At 34.7% G+C, this 21,263-nt stretch overlaps 1 protein-coding gene across 5 annotated transcripts in view; it reads right to left on the bottom strand.

Annotated features, from left to right (window-relative positions):
• Window positions 1–21,263, bottom strand: part of CCDC181 (coiled-coil domain containing 181) — a 41,996-nt gene that overhangs the window by 16,421 nt on the left and 4,312 nt on the right. For all 5 annotated transcript variants that reach the window (XM_058540111.1, XM_058540115.1, XM_058540113.1 and 2 more), the window contains exons 2-4: window positions 19,789–19,928; window positions 16,059–17,009; window positions 12,855–13,001 (exon numbers count right to left, since the gene is read on the bottom strand). In XM_058540111.1, coding sequence (XP_058396094.1) covers window positions 12,855–13,001; window positions 16,059–17,009; window positions 19,789–19,905 — 1,215 coding nt within the window. In that variant the 5' untranslated portion in view covers window positions 19,906–19,928. The remainder of the gene's footprint in view (window positions 1–12,854; window positions 13,002–16,058; window positions 17,010–19,788; window positions 19,929–21,263) is intronic.

The following is a 21,263-nucleotide window of genomic DNA, read 5'->3' as shown; positions in this document are numbered from 1 at the left end:
TTGTGCTGCCACCTGAAAGACAGGTCACTAGATCACCTGGCTATGAAAGCCAAAGGGGCTTCCATTCACAAGTCCCACTGGACTGTAACAAACAAAGAAGTTCTTAACCGACTGTCACCCCAGGACTCAGTGCAGAGGGAGCAGGCAAAAAAGCCCCATCTCCCAATCTTTACCTGAAAGGGGTCCACCTGCATACTTTAAACGCTGCTGCCTGAAGGTCAGACTTCTAATTAGAATACATCTAGAGGCTGGCTATGATCCTCCCCAGGGGCCAAGGAAGGTGGCGGACACCTCCCTGCCATCTCCTTGTAGCCTGTTCTAAGTAGCCAGTATCTCCTTGGAAGGAAATTGTACAAACGTCTGTACCCCAACTTTTGCAGTTGCGGCCCAAAGCACAGCTCCCTGGATTGCCTGGCTCTGATATCCACTGGGGCTTCCATTCATGAATCCCAGAGGACAGTAGCAATCAAACAAGCAGTTTTTAACAGGCACAGGAGCACCTCCCTGTGGCTATACACTTGGGCCCAGCACAGAGGCTACACACAAAAATGCCCATCTCCCAGTTTCTCAATGGAAGGGGCTTAACCAGATACTTTCTCAGCTACTGCCAGAGGGTCTGGCTTCCAATTAGCCTGCATTTAGGTGCTGAATGCAATCTTCCCTTTTGGAAAACTGATGTATCTTGGCACACCCTCAACTACTGAGAGCCACTAAGAACAAAGAAAGCAGCTTGGAAAATTCCAAAGGTTTGAGTAACAACTAGGACATCAGGACAGGCTGATTGACGAGCTTGATCTCCTACATGAGACTACTCTGTCAAGACTGGGAGAGGTGGCTATTTTATCTAATGTACAGAAACCAAAACAAAGTCAAGGAAAATGAAGACACTAAGGAATATGTTCCAAACAAAAGAACAAGATAAATCTCCAGAAACAGATCTTAGTGAAACAGAGATAAGTGAGTTACCTAATAGAAAGTTCAAAATAACAGTTATAAAGATGCTCACCAGGTCAAGTAAGCAACGCAGGAACAACATGAGAACTTCAACAAAGAGATAGAAAATGTTTTAAAAGTGCCAAAGAGAAATGACAGAGCTGAAGAATACAATAAATGAATTGAAAAAATTCAAGAGAGGGGTTCAACAGCAAACTAGATCCATCAGAAGAAAGGATCAGCAAACTCAAGGACAGGGCAGTGGAATTCATCCAATCAGAGAAGCAAAAAGAAAAAATAATGAAAAAGAGTGAAGACAGTTTAAGGGACTTATGGGACACCAAAATGCATATACACGTTATAGGGGGTCCCAAAAGGAGAAGAGAAAGAGAATGGGGAAGAAAGCTTATAAAAAGAAATAATAGTTGAACACTTCCCTAACCTAGGGAATAAAACAGACATTCAGATCCAGGAAGCCCAGAGAGTTCCACATAAGATGAATCTAAAGACACCTACGCTGAGACACACTATAATTAAATCATCAAATGTCAAACACAAAGAGAGATTCTTAAAAGCACCAAGAGAAAAGTCACTTGTTACATACAAGGAAACCTCCATAAAACTCTGCGCAGATTTTTCAGAAGACACCTTGCAGGCCAGAAGGGAAGGTGCTGAAAGAAAAAAAAACCAATGAAGAATACTCTACCCAGCAAAGATGTCCTGCAGAATTGAAGGAAAGGTAAAGACAAACAAAAGCTGAGGGCCGGCCCGGTGGGGCAGTGGTTAAACGTGCACACTCCGCTTCAGTGGCCCGGGGTTCGCAAGTTCGGATCCCGGGCGCGCACTGATGCACCACTCATCAAGCCATGCTGTGGCAGTATCCCATATAAAGTAGAGGAAGATGGGCAGGGATGTTAGCCCAGGGCCAATCTTCCTCAGCAAAGAGAGGAGGATTGGCATCGAATGTTAGCTCAGGGCTAGTATTCCGCACCAAAAAAAAAAAAAAAAAAGACAGACAAAAGCTGAAGGAGTTCATCACCACTAGACTGGCCTTACAAGAAATGTTAAAGGGAATTCTTCAAGTTGAAAGTAAAGGATGCTATTAGTAACAGAAAAACATGAAAGCATAAAACTCACTGGTAAAAATAAATATATAGTTAATATCAGAACTCACTGGTAAAAGTAAATATATAGTTAATATCAGAACATTCTAATGTTGTAATAGTAGTGGGTAAGTCACTTATAGCTCTAGTATGAAGATTAAAACACAAAAGTATTAAAAATGACTATAAGTACAATAGACTATTATAAATACAAGATGTTTTATGTAAGCCTCATGGTAGCCACAAAGCAAACACTTATAGCAGATACACAAAAGATAAAGAGCAAGAATCAAGCATACCACTAAGGAAAATCATCAAATCACAAAAGAAGAGAGTAAGAGCAGAACAAATGAACAAAGTAATTACAAAACAACCAGAAAACATTTAACAAAATGGCAATAGTAAGTCTATACCTATCAATAACTACTTTAATGTAAATCTCCAATCAAATTTACTAAATTTGGAGACTCAATTCTTCAATCAAAAGACATAGAACAGCTGAATGGATATAAAAACAAAACACAACTATATGCTGCCTAAAAGAGACTAACTTCAGCTCTAAGGACACCCATAGACTGAAAACAAAGAGACGGAAAAAGATATTCCATGCAAATAGAAACCAAAACAGAGCTGGGGTAGCTATATTTATATCATACAACCTAAACATTAAGCCACGAACAAAAATTTCTCTCTGTAACAAGAGATAAATAAGATTATTACATAACGATAAAGGGATCAATTCATCAAGAGAATATAACAATTGTAAATATTTATGCACCAATATTGGAATACCTAAATATATAACACAACTATTAACAGATCTAAAAGGAGAAATACACAGCAATACAATAATAGAAGGGGACTTCAGTACCCCACTTTCAACAATGTATCAGACAGAAAATCAATACTGAAACAATGGACTTAAATTACACATTAAATCAGATGGATCTAACAGACATTTACAGAACATTCCATCCAACAGCAGCAAATTACACATTCTTCTCAAGCACACATGGAACATTCTCCAGGACAGATCATATGTTAGGCCACAAAACAAGTCTTAACAAATTTAAGAAGAACTGAAATCATATCAGGCATTCTTGTCAACCACAATGGTATGAAACTAGAAATCAACTGCAAGAAGAAAAATGGAAAATTCACAAATATGTGGAGATTAAACAACAGGCACCTGAACAACCAATGTGTCAAAAAAGAAATCAAATAGGAAGTCAAAAAATATCTTGAAACAAATGAAAATAGAAACACAACATACGAAAACTTATGGGATGTAGGAAAAGCAGTTCTAAGAGGGAAGTGCATAGTGATAAATGCCCACATTAAGACAAAAAGTAAGATCTCAAAAATCAACCTAACGTTACACCTCAAGGAACTAGAAAAAGAAGGAAATAACAAAGATCAGAGTAGAAATTAATAGAGACTAAAAAGGCAATAGAAACGATCAACGAAACTAAGAGATGTTTTTTTGAAAAGATAAACAAAATAGACAAACTTTTAGCTAGACTTACCAAAAAAAAGAGAGGACTCAAATTAATAAAATTATAAACTAAAGAGGAAACATTAAAACTGACATCACAGAAATACAAAGGATCATAAGAGACTACTATGAACAATTATACACCAACAAATTGGACAACCTAGAAGAAATGGACAAATTCCTACAAACATACAACCTATCAAGACTGAATGAGGAAAAAATAGAAAATGTGAACAGATCGATTACTAGTAAGGAGATTGAGTCAATAATCAAAAACTTCCCAACAAACAAAAGTTCAGGACCAGACGGCTTCACTGATAAATCCTATCAAATATGAAGAATTAATACCAATCCTCTCAAACTCTTCCAAAAAATAAAAGAGAAGGGAACACTACCAAACTCATTTTACAAGGCCAGCATTACTGTTGTACCAAAGCTAGACAAGGACACTGCAAGAAATGAAAATTACATGCCAATATCCTTGATGAATACAAACGCAAAAATACTCAACAAAATATTAGAAAACCTAATTCAGCAGTACATTAAAGGATCATACACTATGCTCAAGTGGGACTTATTCCAGGGATGCATGGATGGTTCAACATCCACAAATAAATCAATGTGATACACCACATTAATAAAATGAAGGATAAAACCCACAGTATCATCTCAATAGATGCAGAAAAAGGATTTGACAAAATTTATTATCTTTTCATGATAAAAACTCTCAAGAAGCTGGGTACAGAAGGAACGTATCACAACATAAAAAAGGCCATATATGACAAATCCACAGCTAACATACTCAATAGTGAAAGCTGAAAGCTTTTCCTCTAAGATCAGAAACAAGACAAGAATGCCCACTCGCACCACTTTTATTCAACACAGTATTGGAAGTCCTAGCCAGAGCAACTATGCAAGAAAAAGAAATAAAAGGCATCCAAATCAGAAAGGAAGAAGTAAAATTGTTTTTTTGTATATTTGCAGATAACATGTTATTATATATAGAAACCCTAAAGACTCCACCCAAAAAACTGTTAGAACTAATAAACAAATTCAGTAAAGTTGCAGGATACAAAATCAATATACAAAAATCAATCGTGTTTCTATACGCTAACAATGAACTATCAAAAAGAGAATTAAATAAAATAATCCCTTTTACAATAGCATCAAAAATAATAAATTATGTACTTAGGAATAAATCTAACCAAGAAGGTGAAAGATCTATACACTGAAAATTATAAGACATTGATGAAAGAAATCGAAAAAGATAAATAAATGGGAAGATATTCCATGCTCATGGATTGGAAGAATTAATATTGTTAAAATGTCCATACGACCCAAAGCAATCTACAGATTCGTTACAATCCCTGTAGAATTTCCAGTGGCATTTTTCACAGAAATAGAAAAAACAATCCTAAAATTCGTATGGAACCACAAAAGATCCCAAATAGCCAATGTAATCTTGAGAAAGAAGAAAAAAGCGGGCCGGCCCGGTGGCTTAGCGGTTAAGTGTGCACGCTCTGCTACTGGCGGCCTGGGTTCGGATCCCGGGCGCACACCAACGCACTGTTTCTCCGGCCATGCTGAGGCCATGTCCCACATACAGCAACTAGAAGGATGTACAACTATGACGTACAACTATCTACTGGGGGTCTTTGGGGAAAAAAAGGAGGAGGATTGGCAATAGATGTTAGCTCAGAGCCAGTCTTCCTCAGCAAAAAAAGAGGAGGATTAGCACGGATGTTAGCTCAGGGCTGATCTCCCTCACAAAAAAAAAAAAAAGAAAGAAAACCAATAACTTTAAAAAAAAAAGAAGAAGAAGAACAAAGCTGGAGGCATCACACTTCCTGATTTTAAACTATAATTTATAAAGCTTAGTAATCAAAACAGTATGGTATTGGCATAAAACAGACACATAGATTAATGGGACAGAATAGAGTGCCCAGAAATAAACCCATGCATATATGGTCAACTAATTTTCAACAAAGGAACCAAAAATACACAATGGGGAAAGGATAGTCTCTTCAATAAACGGAGTGGGGAAAACTGGATTGCCACATGCAAAAGAATGAAACTGGACCTATATCTTACACCATACCCAAAAATCAACTCAAAATGGATTAAAGACTTGAGAGGGAGACCTGAAACAGTATAACTCCTAGTAGGAAACATCAAGGATAAACTCCTTGACATTGTTCTTAGAAATGATTTTTTGGATTTGACAGCCAAAACGAAGGCAACATAAGTAAAAATAAACAAGTGGGACTAAATCACACTAAAAAGCTTCTGCTCAGCAAAGGAAACCTTCAATGAAAAGGCAACCTAAGGAATGTGAAAAAAATATTTGCAAATCACATATTCAATAAGGGGTTAATACCCAAAATATACAAGGAACTCATATAACTCAACAGCAAAGAAAACCAAGTAATCCAATTAAAAAATGGACAAAGGACCTAAATAGACATTTTTCCAAAGAAGAAATACAAATGGCCAACAGGTACGTGAAAAAATGCTCAATATCACTAAACATCAGGGAAATTCAAATCAAAACTACCATGGGATATTATCCCATACATGTTAGGATGCTGTTAGCAAAAAGACAAGAGAAAACAAACGCTGGAGAGGATGTAGAGAAAAGGGAACCCTTGTGCACTGTTGGTGGGAATGTAAACTGGGACAGCCATTATAGAAAACAGTGTGGAGGTTCCTTAAGAAATTAAAAATAGAATTATTAAATGATCCAGCAATCCCATTGCTGGGTAGATACCCAAAGGAAACAAAACCATTATCTCAAAGAGATATCTGCACTACCGTGTTCATTGCAGCATTATTTGCAATAGGCAAGGTATGGAATGACCTAACTGTCTGTCAACAGATGAATGGATCAAGAAAATGTGGTGTATATAAATATATACAATGGAATATTATTCAAATAGCCTTAAAAAAGAAGGAAATTCTATCACTTGCAATAACATGGATAAACCTGCAGGGCATTATTCTAAGTGAAATAAGCCAGACAGAGAAAGACAAATACCACATGGCATCACTTATATGTAGAATATTAAAAAAAAAAAAAAAAAGTTAATCTCATAGAAATAGAAAGTAGAGTGGTGGTTACCAGGAACTAGGGGGTGGAGAAACAGGGAGAGGCTGGTAAAAGGGTACAAACTTTCAGTTATAAGATGAAAAATGTCTGAGGATCTAATGTATAACTTGATGACTGTAGTTGATAACACTGCATTTTATAATTGAAATGTGCTAAGAGAGTAGAACTTAAATCTTTTCACCAAAAAAAAGGGGGAGGAGGTTAAATATGTGAGGTGATGGACATGTTAATTAACTTAATGGGTGAAATCCTTTCACAATGTATGTGTATCAAATCATGTTGTACACTTCAAATATCTTACAATTTTATTTGTTAATTATACCTCAATAAAGCTAAAGAAAAACAAAACTCAGATCACAAAAGAAAACATGGAAACTTAAAAGATAAACAAACAGATAAAAAACAACCTAAATTACCTGAATGGGCTTAATAGTAGACTGGACACTACAGAAGAATGTGTCAATGCCTGAAGACAGATCAATAGAAATTACACAAACTGAACAAAGAAAAAAAATTAATAAATAGAACTTAGTAACATATATAGTAAGTAGCAAATGTTCTAACATATGTGAAATTGGATTTCCAGAATAAAAAAGAGAAAGAAGATGGGGCAGAAAAAATATTTTTAAAACTAGTGGCAAAAAATTTCCCAAATTTGGTACAAAACATAAACCTACAGATCCAAGAATCTCAGCAGAGCCAAGCTAGGCAAATTCAAAGAAAATCACACATATAATAAACTGCTGAAATCCAAACCCAGAAAAAGTTTAACACAGTCATAGAAAAAAGAACATTACATACAAGGGAACAATGATAAGAATTATGGCTGATTCCTAATTAGAAACAATGGATGTCAGGAAACCATCGAATACCATCTTTAAAATGCTGAAAGAAAAAAAACAGTCAGCCCCAAATTCCATATCCAATAAAAAGAAAATCCATCAAAAACAATATATTTCTGACACATTAAGGAGATACATATTATAAGCCCTAGAGCAATGATTTAAAAAACAATTCAAAGAGGCATCTAAAAGCCAATAAGAAAATAAAATGGAATATTTTTTAAATACTTGATTAATAATCCATGAGATGGTAGAAAAAGATGAATAATGGAGCTACAACGAAATGGAACAAATACAAAACAAATATCAAGATGGTAAACTGAAAACCTTCATGGTAAAATATCAATAATTACACTTAAATGAACTCCAAGGAGGAGTAGGTTTCTAGATTGGAAGATCCAAACATATGCTGTTTGCACAAGTAACTCTTTAAATATAAAGACCCAGATAAATTGAAAGTAAAATATGAAACAAGACATAACATGCAAATGTCAAGCATATGAAAGCTGGTGTGGCTGCGTTAACATCAGACAAAGTAGACTTCAAGATAAGAGGGACATTTCATAATGTGAAAATGCCATTCATCAGGAAGACATAAAATCATAAATGTAAATCATATATACACAACACTGTAAAAGGGACATAGACAAGTGCACAGATAGTTGGAAGGTTTAACACAACTTTCTCAGTAATTCATAAAACAAATAGGGGAAAAACAGTAAGGATATAGAGGATTTAAACAACACTATCAACCAACTTGGTCACACTGACATCAATACAACGTTATATCCAAATGCACAATACACAATGCATGCAAGTGTCCGTGGAGAGTTCACTTAGATAGACTGACCACATGCATACATATGTTTGCATATGTGTGTATATACATATAGCACACACATGTCATTTATATATATCACTGACCAAGAGAAGCAAAGGTCATAAGAAGGATGAAAAGACATTTTTAGCTATTTCTCCTAAAATGGCAATAAAAATTCCATCACTAAAAGCTTTTTTTAATTCAATGTAAAATAGGTGATTCCACAATCTATATATTCTGCAAATATTTTCTGGACACTATGACTCACATTATACACAATGTTCCACAGAAATAATCAGCAAAATACACTTATGATCACAACACGTTAATAAGCCAAATTAATCATTGCCAAATTATACTACAGCTCAGCTTCAGTAGAAACAAAAGTTCATAAGAGTTCACAAAATACTATTTGTTTATTATTTAAATTCTCATTAATATTAATTTTTGAGACAGACTTGAAATATAGCAAAAAGTAAAAATTCCAAAGGGAAATACATAACCATGATGTCTTCTAACATACAAATTTTTTGAAATAAATTTTTTTCAACATGGCTCATGTTTTTAGAGAATACAATTCAAAGTTTCTGTTTATTATGTCCAAACAGAACACAATAGAACATTAAAGTGTACATTTATTTTTACAAACACTCAATAAAAATATTACCTTAGGCTGAATGCCATGAGGCCTGAAGATCCATCGTCCCCTGGGAACTATCGGCAGTGCAATCACAGCCGTGTTTTCCTTGGTCACTGATTAAAGCATAAGCTCCTCTTGTCTTCTACACTCTTGAACTCTACAGCAACATGCTGTGCCTCTCCCCTACCCAATCCTGAATTCCCTCCCTCCCCCAAAAGCCTTCCTAGCTTGTTCTCTGTAATTCCCATTCAATGATATAAAAATTCCCAAACATCCCCCATACTCCCAAGCCACTGAAAAGGCCCTGGCCTTAAACCTCCCCTCTTACCCAAATCCTGATTCTCTCCCAAGACACAGCTTTCCTCTCTCAAACAGAAGCTGCGCTTTCTGCCATACTTCAAGTACCCCACAGGTCATATGAAGAAGCTGATATACTCTCTACTCCTTCATACTTCTTCAGAACTATATTCCTCTACTCTTCTAAGGAAAGCCACACTCCTTTGATATTTATACCTTTTGGCTCTATTAATCCAACAACCTCTGGTTGCTCCTGGCTCGGCGTTCCTCTCCATCCTAATCCTAAGTAATATTTATAACTACATGGATGAACCATTCAACATCCAGCCTCACAGATTTTTGATTTTCTCATCTTCTATGACTTTCTCCACTGAACATAGCCACATCCACATCCCTACAACTACTCCATCTTTGAAATCACGAATCTTCTCCTTCATACTTCCAATCTCACCCTTTCTCCTGAACACTGAAACTAGATACATTTCTCCAGTCAATCCTGAACATCTTCACCGGGATGTTTTGTAGGTACCTCAAACTCAACAAATTAAAAACTGAAATGATCACTTCCCCCAATCAGTAACTTCTCTACTGCTCCTGTGAGTGGCACCATCATCCACCAGATTGCTCAGAAGAGAAACCTGGTGTATTCTCTTTACATCTCCTTCTCCCTCACACACATATCTAATTAATTATGAAGTTCCTTCAATTAATACTCCAAAACATATCTCAAATTTCTCACATCTCTCTCTCTCTCCTGTTATAAATTCTAGCCCAAGTCACCATCATTTCTCACCTAGACAACTATACCTGCTTTCTAACCACTCCTTGTATCTGCTCTTGCCCCCTCCAATCCATTCACAGCATAGCAGTCAGAGTCACGTTGTGGGAATGCATATTTAATGTAACATTTCTCTGTTTAAATCATTTCAATGGCTTCCCAGAACAGGATTACACACAAAATCATTATAGACTCCAACGTGCCACATGATATGATTCCTGCTCAATTTCCAGATCTTCTCACATTCACCAAGTTATTTCCTGTGTCAGGGCATTCTCACGTGTTCTCTTGGCCTGAAACAAATTCTTCCCATTCTTGTCCTATCTCATTTCTACTTCTACTTTCACTAACTCGGAAAATCTTTCCTGAACTACCAATATACATTTATTTTCCTCATTAGGATCTCTCATAGCTCCTTTTTCTTTTTCATGGCATTCATCACTATTTCTAATTATAAATTTATTTTATGAATATATTTTTAATTTTTCAATCCCTACTAGACCAACTCTATAAAGCAGAGACTAAACCTGTTTTGCTCAGGACTATATTCCTGAGAGCATGGAACAGCATCTGTCATATAGTAAGCAGTTAAAAAATACTTATTAAATACATGAAAAATTTTTAATTGGCATTTCTATGATTCTACCAAATTTGCATATTTTTTCATATACTATGGCATCTGTATTTATTCATATGTGAACTAACTATATATATATCCTTTGCCCATTTTTTTCAATTGGAAAATGCAAAAGTTTTGCTTTAATAATATAAATATTAATAGTAACACTAACAATTATGACAACAATTTTAAAAGTCCTAATCAGCTTTTAATGGAAATTACATTAAATATAAAGATAAATTTGGAAGAACCCAAATCTTTATAATATTTAGTCCATCCATGCAGGAGTATCATATTTGTTTTCATTTACCATAGAACTCATATATTTATAATATTTGGCCCATTCATCCAGGAATATTATATTTGTTTTCATTTACTAAAGTCATCTTTTTGGTCCCTTGCAAAGCTGTATTGTTCTCTCCATACAGGTGTTAAACATTCCTGTTTAGCTCGAAGTGTTTTATATATTCCTATATTCCTACTCTTTTTATATTCTTTTATGAGGTTTTTGCTGGGATATAAGAAGACTATAAATTTTTGTATATTTATAATGTAAAAGGCCACTTTGCTAATACTTATACCTTGTTTCCTTTTCTCTTAATAAATTGGCTAGAACTCCTAGAATGAAGTTATTTAATATAGAGCGTAGCTTTACCTGTTTCTGACTTTAATGGGTATGCCTATAGTATTTTGTAAGATAGTATGTATAGTGTAATTCATATTTTACTAGGAATCTTTAAAAATAAATTATAGTAAATATTAATAAAAACCTTTTCTATATCTTTCAAGATAACAGTATATTCTCTTTTTATCTATCTACTGATGTGATGAATTATATTAATAGATTTGTTATTATTGATCCATAATTTCCTTCCTAAAATAAACCCTACTTCGTTATAGTTTACTATTATTTTACTATATAGTTGCAGTCCAATTTCTCAATATTTTCTCTTTTAGTTTCCGGTTTTTGTGTCTTGCCTGAAAAAGTTCTGACCACCTCAAGATTTTAAAAGCTAAAAACTTCTACAAATGGCATAATAAACAATGTAAAAAAATATATTGTCAGTCTAGGAAAACATATTTACAACAGATATAATAGACAAAAGATTAAAATCTCTAAAATCAATACAATAAGAAAAATAAAACTGAAAAAAAAGATAAGACTATAAACAGGAAATTCACAGAATACACACATGCTCATATACACTCATGTAACATATTAACTTGAAGAAAAATTAAGAAGACAAACCACATACAATGTTACCCAGGGTGTAGTAAACATTCACTCTTACACACCACTAGAGGGATTTTAAATTGATTCCACCTTCTGGGAGGTTAATTTTGCATATTTAACCAAAAACTTCACTCTGCACATGCAACAAATCATAAAGTCTACTCTTAAGAAACTCTCCTACAGAATATCGATGCTCTACAGAATGAATATGTTCACTACAGCACTGTTAATTAATAAAACAATATTGGAACCAATCTAAATATCCACAAATGAGTAATGGTTTAATAATTAAGTTACCTCTGAACAGTAGAATACCATGAAGCTATTTGAAAAGAGAGGTCTAAATATAATAACCTAGAAATATGTACATGATGAAGAAAGTGAAAAAAAAGCAAACTGCATAATAAATTTTTGGCTTGTAAATATGTAAATATAAATAAGACCTCGAAGGATTTGCACCACACTGTGAAAAGTGATTATCATTGAGAGATGAGCCTGGAAGAGCTTAGGATTGAATTTTCAATTTCTACTTTATAAATTTTAAAAAATAGTAGAGATGTGGATATTTTTTACTTTCTCTTGGGTTTTCTGTATGTTTTGAATTTTTAAAAATTGAATAATTTGTTAGCTTTTACGTAAGATTTCTATATGTCTACTCTTAAGTGAGACCAGTCTGTAGGGTTTTTGTGTGCACGTGCTATCTTTGTCCTATCTGAATATCAAAGTTATACTATCTTGAAAAAATTCATAGTTTTCCATTTTCTGTGATATAAAAGTTTGAATAAAATAGGAACCATTTTATTTTTACAGGGCTTCTTAGAATTTAATTGTAAAGTCATCTGCATGTTGCATCTTTTGCAAGGGTAGTTCTTGGACCCCTTCTTCTACTTCTTCCGTAGGTGCTCAGTCTGCTATTCAGACTCCCTTCTGTAAATAAATTCACCTTTCACATCTGTGTGAAATTACTTTTCACAGAGTTTTACTTACTCTACTATTCATGTCCTCAATTTGCTTTGCTCGCTGAATTCTCCTCATTTCTAGGACCTGCTCTCTTTTCTTTTGCAGCCATACTTTAAATACCATGTCGTTCTCTTTTTTCTTTTCTTTCTCTTCTTCTATTTTCCGTTGTTCTTCCTGGTAGAAAGAATATCAAAAGGCATTAATGAAAGATCCATAAAATTGCATGAGTTGTCAGAGTAGAGAGATATATTTTTGAGATTTAAAATTAGGATTCCCTGCCCCTAAAACTTTCCATCTGAAAATTGGGCTTCCTTAGAAAAAATAGGGCCTCTAATATGCTTAGGGAAAAAACAAAGATTTTTCAGATAAATTAAACTATAGAGATAAGTTTACAACTACATAGATGTATAATAATACATACTGTTCAGGAATTCCTTGGCTCTCTCCTTCACTTCCTAGTTTACTTTTGGTATTAAACTCCTCAAATTGCAGCTATGCAAAAGAAAAAAAAAAACACCACACTCTAGAAGCACTATATGGTGTCTATAGAAGCACTAAAAATGTCTTAAATATTTTTACATTATTGCTAAATTTGTTGATTGTGATAAATGGCATTGTGGTTACAAAAGAAAATGATATAATTATTTAAGAGATGTATATTGAAGTGTACAAGTGAGCAATGAGGCGCTAAGACTTGCTTTAAAAATACTTCAGCCAAAAAAGGAGGAGATAAGCAGATATGCCAAAATCTCAATGACTTTTGAATCAGGGTGTTGGGAACATAGGGGTTAATTGTACCTTTACGTGTGTTCAAATTTTTTTTATTATAATGTTTAAAAATATTTTCAACTAGTGTATATTCATAAAGTAACATTGTGCTATCAGAACAATATTTAGACAGTCAACTGTAAGTACAAAACGAATTTCTTAATCCAAATTAGTCAGCTAATGTTATAAAATAGAGTGACTTAAACTTGAAGGGATGTGCTTAAACCAGGTTTGTAGAGCTCTAAAATAGTTATTGGTCGCAAAGCAGCATATCATAGTGGAAACAGCACCAAGCTAAAAGTTAGGAGATCTAAGTAACAATCATACTGCCATCATACTATGTCAATTTGGGCAAACCATCTAACTCAGTAGTCTCATCTATAAAATGGAGTGGTTTAACAAGCTCTTAAGTCTCTTTCAATACTAAAATTTTATCATTTAAATGAACTGAATTATACAATCCAAGCTTCAATTTTCTTCAAATAATGGAATTCAGAGTTCTTTCCTTACATTTTGATAATACAACAAGCCCTTCTAATTCCTTTTGACTGAACAAAACGTAGGAAGGAAAGGAAAAATTCTATCTAATTAACAACATAAAATATCTTTTAAAATACCTGTGTACTATCTTCTAAGCCCTAAAGGAGCTTACATTACATAAAATGTGAATTTATTAAAGATTAAATTTTACATTTATTTATAAGTTCCTTTTTACAAAAAGGACTTGGGATGCCTTGCATGAATACAGACAGTGAAGTAAGATGATTATCTTTCCAGAGGGATTATTATTTAGATATATTACACAGAAGATATCAGCCAAAGCACAGATAACGCATTTGCCGAAGAGAACAGTGAAATGAGGCACTTAGAAAAGAGCAAGAGAGTACAGCAGCCCAACCCAGCAAATATTTGCTCAGGCATAAAAAAGGAAAGCCTTCCCCTGAAACTAACTAAAAAATATAAAAAAGCCATAGCACTTCAAGACCATGCCTTAAAGACCATGAGCAACTACATAAGCAAAAGGAAATTTAGTTATGAGGATCCTGACATGAGAAAAGTGTATTCCATAACAAGAGTATGTGACACCCAGAAAAGAGCATCAGAATGAAAATGGAACTATCTACCAGTCACACAAGTTAAGGATTACCATTAGTTGATTAGTGAAAAGACACTGAAATTATATAAAATCTCCTATATAACTTTTATAGAAATATACACACAAACATACATGTACATGTATGTAACACATGTGTACAGCAAACATTATATAGTTCAGTCATTCTCAATAAATTCTTTTGTATTGTCATAAAGTTCTGAGTTAACAGATGCTTTTAAGTACTGTTATATACTTGAGCCAAGTAAACTGAGTCTGACTTCAGATTTTAGTGGTCAAGAAGGCAAAACTTTATTAAATATGCACCCTTTCAGATTCCTGCCAGAGTGTTCTACAGGTTACACGTTCTTGCCAACTCTGTTTTTCACCTTTTTCTGCTAATGTAAGTTCCCGATTTAAATGCCAGAAATTTTAATTTCCTACATAAACAGAAAATACACCGTTTCTCAATGGATGCCAAGAAAACTGGGATTTTTGACTTCAAGTTTGCTATAAACAAGTTGAGTGACTTTGGTAAAGTTATCTAAACTTTCTAGACTATGGTTTTCTTATATGTAAAATGACCTTTAAGGTTTCTTCTAACTGTAAAATTCTATCAACTTGTGATTCTGCTGAGGTTTGGTATTTACAGGTAGACATTTGTACGGTTCAGCTTAATACCATTAGGTATCCAGTAAACAGAGACTTGAGGCACTGATTTAAGTAATTGAGAGAAAACTCACTACTAGTTTTAGTATCTGGAATTTTCAATTATAAAATACTTTTACTTTTTTTAAGAGGGAAAAAAAAACCCAAAAACAATTTGGGATTCCATATGGCATTTTTGAGACATTTCATTAAGGTTATTAGGCTCTATTCTTATCTAAAAACTAAAATCCCTGAAATCAAGGAATTGTAGGCATGCAAGACATATGAAACACACGTCAGAGAATTATAATCCAAGTCTGCCTGATGCCTCCTAAACCCCAACAAATTTGTGCCTTCCTTTTTCCATCTGACATCTAATTTTCATCTCTCTCATATCAAGATTACATTCAGCAGCCACTTAACCTCTCTGAGCCTCACCTTTAAAATGAAACGATCGGATGAAGTCATCATGAGATCTACTCTAGCTCTAACACAGGTCATTACTATGTTTTGTGAGCCTTACAAGCAAGAACCAAAGTAATCATGATGTCTCTTCCATAAATCACATTCCTAACACTTAACCACTTAATCTAACAATAGAAAAACAAAACAAACAAGCAAGTACATCCAATACTTTGAAGAACCATTTCAATTCTGACTGCATTTTTATAAAACATGTAACCGTATTCTACTTTCTGTATAATGCCCACTTGTGCTCTCACCTCTCTTTTTAGCTTTTCTCTCTTTTGTTCCAGCCGTTTTTGCAGTTCTTTCTGTCGAGGGGAAAGACAATATGTTGAGGTCACTGGAGATATATTTGCAGACTGTGTCCTGTGATTAGATTTTCCATTCTCTTTACTTCGATCTGAGTTGGCCGCAGAGCTTGGACGAGTCTTGGGGTTGGGAGGTGGTTGAGGGATATAAGCCACGGTCTCTTCTGTTGATGAGTGAGCCATAGCATGAATCCTTGCTATAGGCTCTTCTTTCTTGACACCACTGACAGATGAGTTGGAAGATCTGGGTGATAACTGCTGAGGCTCATTTTCTGTATTATTAGCATTATTAATGGGAGGCAAAAACCCCTGACTCTCAATGTCTTGTAAATTCAGAAGCTCAAACTTTCCATCTCTCTCTACTAGTATCTTCCCATCCTTGTTTTCTTCACAACTTCCATCAGTCAGTGACAGGAGCACATTTTCTTGTCCAAATTCATTGGAAATACATAACTGTGACAGTTTTCCAGATACATTTCTTTCATTTTCAAAATGATTTTTGTAAGTATCAGTGTCATCCAGTGGAGGAACTTCCAGATCAACTAATTTGTCCTTGAACTTAAGTTTTCGCTCCCTTTTATCATTCACAGGTTCTTGATTCTGTAGAAGTTTGTTGGCTTGTATAATTTTCTCCATAATATATCTCCTTACTTCCTCATCCTCTTCCTCTTCCAGGTCTTTCTGGCTTTCCAGTTTGGATTCCTGGAAAGAGTTTTCACTATCTGAATCTGATATGGGATCCAAAGGTTGAATACTTGGTACAGAAATGAAGTCATTTCTTCTTGATGAAACCTCATCCTTCAAAGATTTGTCAGGATCAGAAAGCTGTTTGGTGTGTTCTATTTCTGTTTCATTCTCTTTTAATTCTTGGTTAATATTCTCTTCATTCCCACAAGCCATCTTAAAAAAAAGACAGGAAGTTCTCTTTTTCATTAAAAATTGAGATTCTTTGTCCATTTATATGTAGACAATCCAAAATGGATTTTCATATTCATATAATTTATTTTATGAGTGGGAAAACTTACATGCTTCTTGCTCATACTTCACTCATAATCTTCTAAATCACATTTATGAGCACCCCAAGGGTGACATGTGACAACAGCACTTCGGGAAAAATATAACTCTAAATTTGAATTGGATGTTGCTAAGTGCTATACTGATATTTTAAATTTTGTATGCTAATGCATGAAAAGGTAACTACAAATAACACAATATTATTTTAATATTCCTCCCACTACAAAATTTTCCTTCCTTTACATTTTCAGAGTAATATGCCTGAAAATGTTCTCTCCTTGTAATATTCGTATTCTTCAAAAAAGAACCTTTCTCCCCAGGACCATTACAAGGTAATTGCCTTTGGTCAAGTCCTAATTATTTTCAGCTTCTTATAATCTTTTCAGATTATCATTGCTGCTATTTTCTGCAGGACCTATATCTAAATTTCAGGTCAATTTTTACCTCTAGATTAGATTTTCCTTCCTCAACTATCCTCCAATAATCTATGCTAAACACCATCATATAACTTGGTCTTATATTTTTTTAAAAAAAATTTAAGTCTACATAAACCAGTATTATCAAATGACAAAACCCTGCTCCACATCTGCTATTTCTAACTAAAAGCTTCTTACCTAGCATCTCTCTCACAAAAGTATATCCTCACCCACCAAACACTTTACCCCTATAGTATGTCATTTTTTTCTCTTTCTCAGACAATTCCCTTCCTCCTAAAATACTTTTATGGGAGCTACTACTTACTGCTCTCTTCAACTCCTTAAAATTCTCTTCCTGTTTTACTTGCTCACAGGTCATCTTTTCTGACAGCCTCCTCTTCCTAACCTGTACAACATGGCTAGATGTCCAATAAGCAAATAAACCTGACCCATTAAAATGACGACCAAATAACTAAGGTTAAACTAAGATATCTCCATTGTACTTGTTCTTTTTAGCCTTATTTGATTCTCTAATGTATTCCTACAGTATCTGTTTCCAAATTCTCCTTCAGCTTTCACTTCTTTTCTTTTTAAACCCCACTACAATAAAAACTACCACTTCTCACAATGAAATCTTCCCCTGACCCTCATCCCTGTCTCCAGCTCTCTCATCCATTTTTTCTAACAGCCTCAAAGGAAGAAGGGATTGTAATCACCCACTGGAATGAGTAAGATTCATGAGAGCACTTTGTTTTGACCATTGCTGCATCCCCAATACCTAGAACAGCCTCTGACACACAGTAAGCGATCATTAATATTTGTTGAACGACTACAGAAATGGAACAATGAATCATCATCATCACTCCTCTGATTCTATCACCCTGTGCTTTAGATATCACACCCTTCCAGTCATGAGACTAGGTTGAAACTTACCACTCTGGGTATCTCTACCTCTACTCATCTGATTATTTTTCTATTCAAGACGCATAAATCTCCCATTTAAAAGCCATCTTAGAAAAATATTCACTTTTGACTCTGTTGCCTTTTTCAAATATCATCTGTGCCATATGTCTTCTCCATTGCATAAGAGAGCAAGATGGAACTAAGAGAAGTTTGTGACGTAAAACCTGCTGCCTTCACTTCCTCATATTCTTGTCCTTAAGCTTCTTAAATCTTGCTTCTGCTCTAACTACTCTGATCATTGTCCCTCTAAAGTCACCTGTTCTTATCCCAGTCTTAGTCTTTTCTTCATCACTTCCCTACTTATTGACACTAATTATATCTATATTATACATATATATGCACACACACACACATATACATTATATATAGATACACATACACATTATATATACATAAAGAGAGAAAAAAGGAACCTTCCATGATCTAGGAACTGTTTCATTTTCCTGGATTTCCCTTCTACATGTCTGATAAGTGGTATATGATCGTGTTTAATGGATCCACTTTTTCCCACAAGTATTCCTACGGCTCAGTCTTTGACCCTTTACTTTTTTCTCTATATTCATTTCCCTGCAGAGTTAATTCACTCTTACGGTTTCAAATATTAGCTGAAAGACCATGTTTTTTGAGGGCTTGCTTTATTTTTCATTTATATTAAAAGTATAACCCTGTGATTTTACCCATGTGCATATAAAGTAGAAATTAACTGTATTTGTTTTTACTTTTGATGCAGTAAATTATATTGTTTACTTATATTACATAAATTATAATTTTAGCTTTATTAAGCACTAACTTAATCCCTATTCTCTCACTAATTAGCCCTATGCTTCAGGATACAACACTTAAACTCTCCGTGCCTCAACTTTTTCATTTCCAAGATGGGGATAATGATACTTGTTCTACGTAAATTAAAGGAATTTTGTGAGGTTTAGATGAGATAATATATGCAAAACTCGAGGCCGGCCCAGTGGCACAAGCAGTTAAGTGCACGTGCTCCACTGCGGCAGCCCGGGGTTCGCCGGTTCGGATCCTGGGCACGCACCAACGCACCACTTGGCAAGCCATGCTGTGGTGGCGTCCTGTATAAAGTGGAGGACGATGGGCATGGATGTTGGCCCAGGGCCAGTCTTTCTCAGCAAAAAAACAGGAGGATTGGCAGATGTTGGCACAGGAATGATCTTCCTCACACACACAAAAAAAAATATATATATATATACTGCAAAACTCTTCAAGAATTACAAAGCATTTTAACGTAATTATTATGAATGCTGTCGGCAATTTATATATACCTCCATTATGCTGGCACCATTTTTTTCTTTCTCATTAATTAACCACTCCAGGTCCTTTTCAAAGTCTTCTTCATATTCTCCACTTTCTTTTGAATCAGTATCTTTATTTTCTTCCATTTTCCATTAGTTAAAGAATAATTCTATAAGATTAAAAGAGATAGGTATATGTTATGTCCAGTCTAGAGGTAGTGTGGAGTATGGAGATTAATGTTGAAGGTAAGCTAATTAACACACAAAAACACAAAGAATGGACTATTTAGAGTAAATATATATCTGTATACCCCAAAAGAGAGACTTACGACGGCCAGACATTTTCTAGGTGTAACACTCCTAATAACCATCCCACCTTCTCTCAATTCCTGAAATGCTAATTTGCAAGGAGACTAAAAAAGGTGGATAAGAAGACTATCTGAGCTTAAAGAAGGATTTTCCACATCCCCTGCCAATCATTAAAACTCCCTGACAAGGTCAGAGCAGATGACTTAGCTTTTTAGTCTCATTCACATGTTCTTATTTGTTCAAATGAAAACAATTATATCAGTTCCCATCCTCAGTTTCTCAATACTTCTAGTAATTTATACGGCATAACTATAATTTGCGATCTGGGAGCTTTTTAACTAAGTAACAACTGATTCTCATTTATGGTAAATGCTGATTTCCACTGAGGTCAAACTGTTGTCAACTCTAAATAAAACATTTCTTTTCTTTTTTTTTTTTTTTTTAAAGATTTTATTTATTTATTTCTTCCCCCCAAAGCCCCAGTAGATAGTTGTATGTCATAGCTGCACATCCTTCTAGTTGCTGTATGTGGGACTCGGCCTCAGGATGGACGGAGAAGTGGTGCCTCGGTGCGTACCCGGGATCCGAACCCGGGCCGCCAGCATCGGAGTGCGCGCACTTAACCACCAAGCCACAGGGCCGGCCCTAAAACATTTCTTTTCATTAAAAAAACAAACTGTGATGCCTAAAACTATCTAGAAAACAGTGGCAATAAGTAGGGCTGTCAGATGAAAGTTAATAAATGTTTGTGAAAATGGTGTATAAATTCAGTCATTTTTAAGAGAACTAAGCTAAAGTTATCTATAAATTGAGGTCAGTTACCAGCCCCGCTAATTTTTTGTGCATAATTTTCAAACAAAAGAAGCATATAAATCCTTACCCATAATGTGTCTGTATATGTGTGTGAGTATCCCATATATATATATGTTACAATTTTGACAAACATTTTCAACACCTACAATATTCCTATATCTATTCCTACAAAGACTATAAAATAGACCTATGCCCTTGAGGTGCTTGTAGTCTGGTATAGAAGACAAATATAAACAAAATGCACAAATTAAAAATGTAGATAAAAAATATAAATAGGAAATGTAGATAAATGGAATAAAGGTATACACAAAGGACTGTGGAAGCAAGAATAAAAAAAGCAATTAACTCAGTCTAAAATGGGAAATAATCCAGGAAAGCTGAGA

The sequence above is a fragment of the Diceros bicornis genome, chromosome 4 (genome assembly GCF_020826845.1).
Source record: "Diceros bicornis minor isolate mBicDic1 chromosome 4, mDicBic1.mat.cur, whole genome shotgun sequence".
In the NCBI taxonomy this organism is placed as follows: domain Eukaryota; kingdom Metazoa; phylum Chordata; class Mammalia; order Perissodactyla; family Rhinocerotidae; genus Diceros; species Diceros bicornis.
This window is presented reverse-complemented; position numbering and strand designations above follow the sequence as displayed.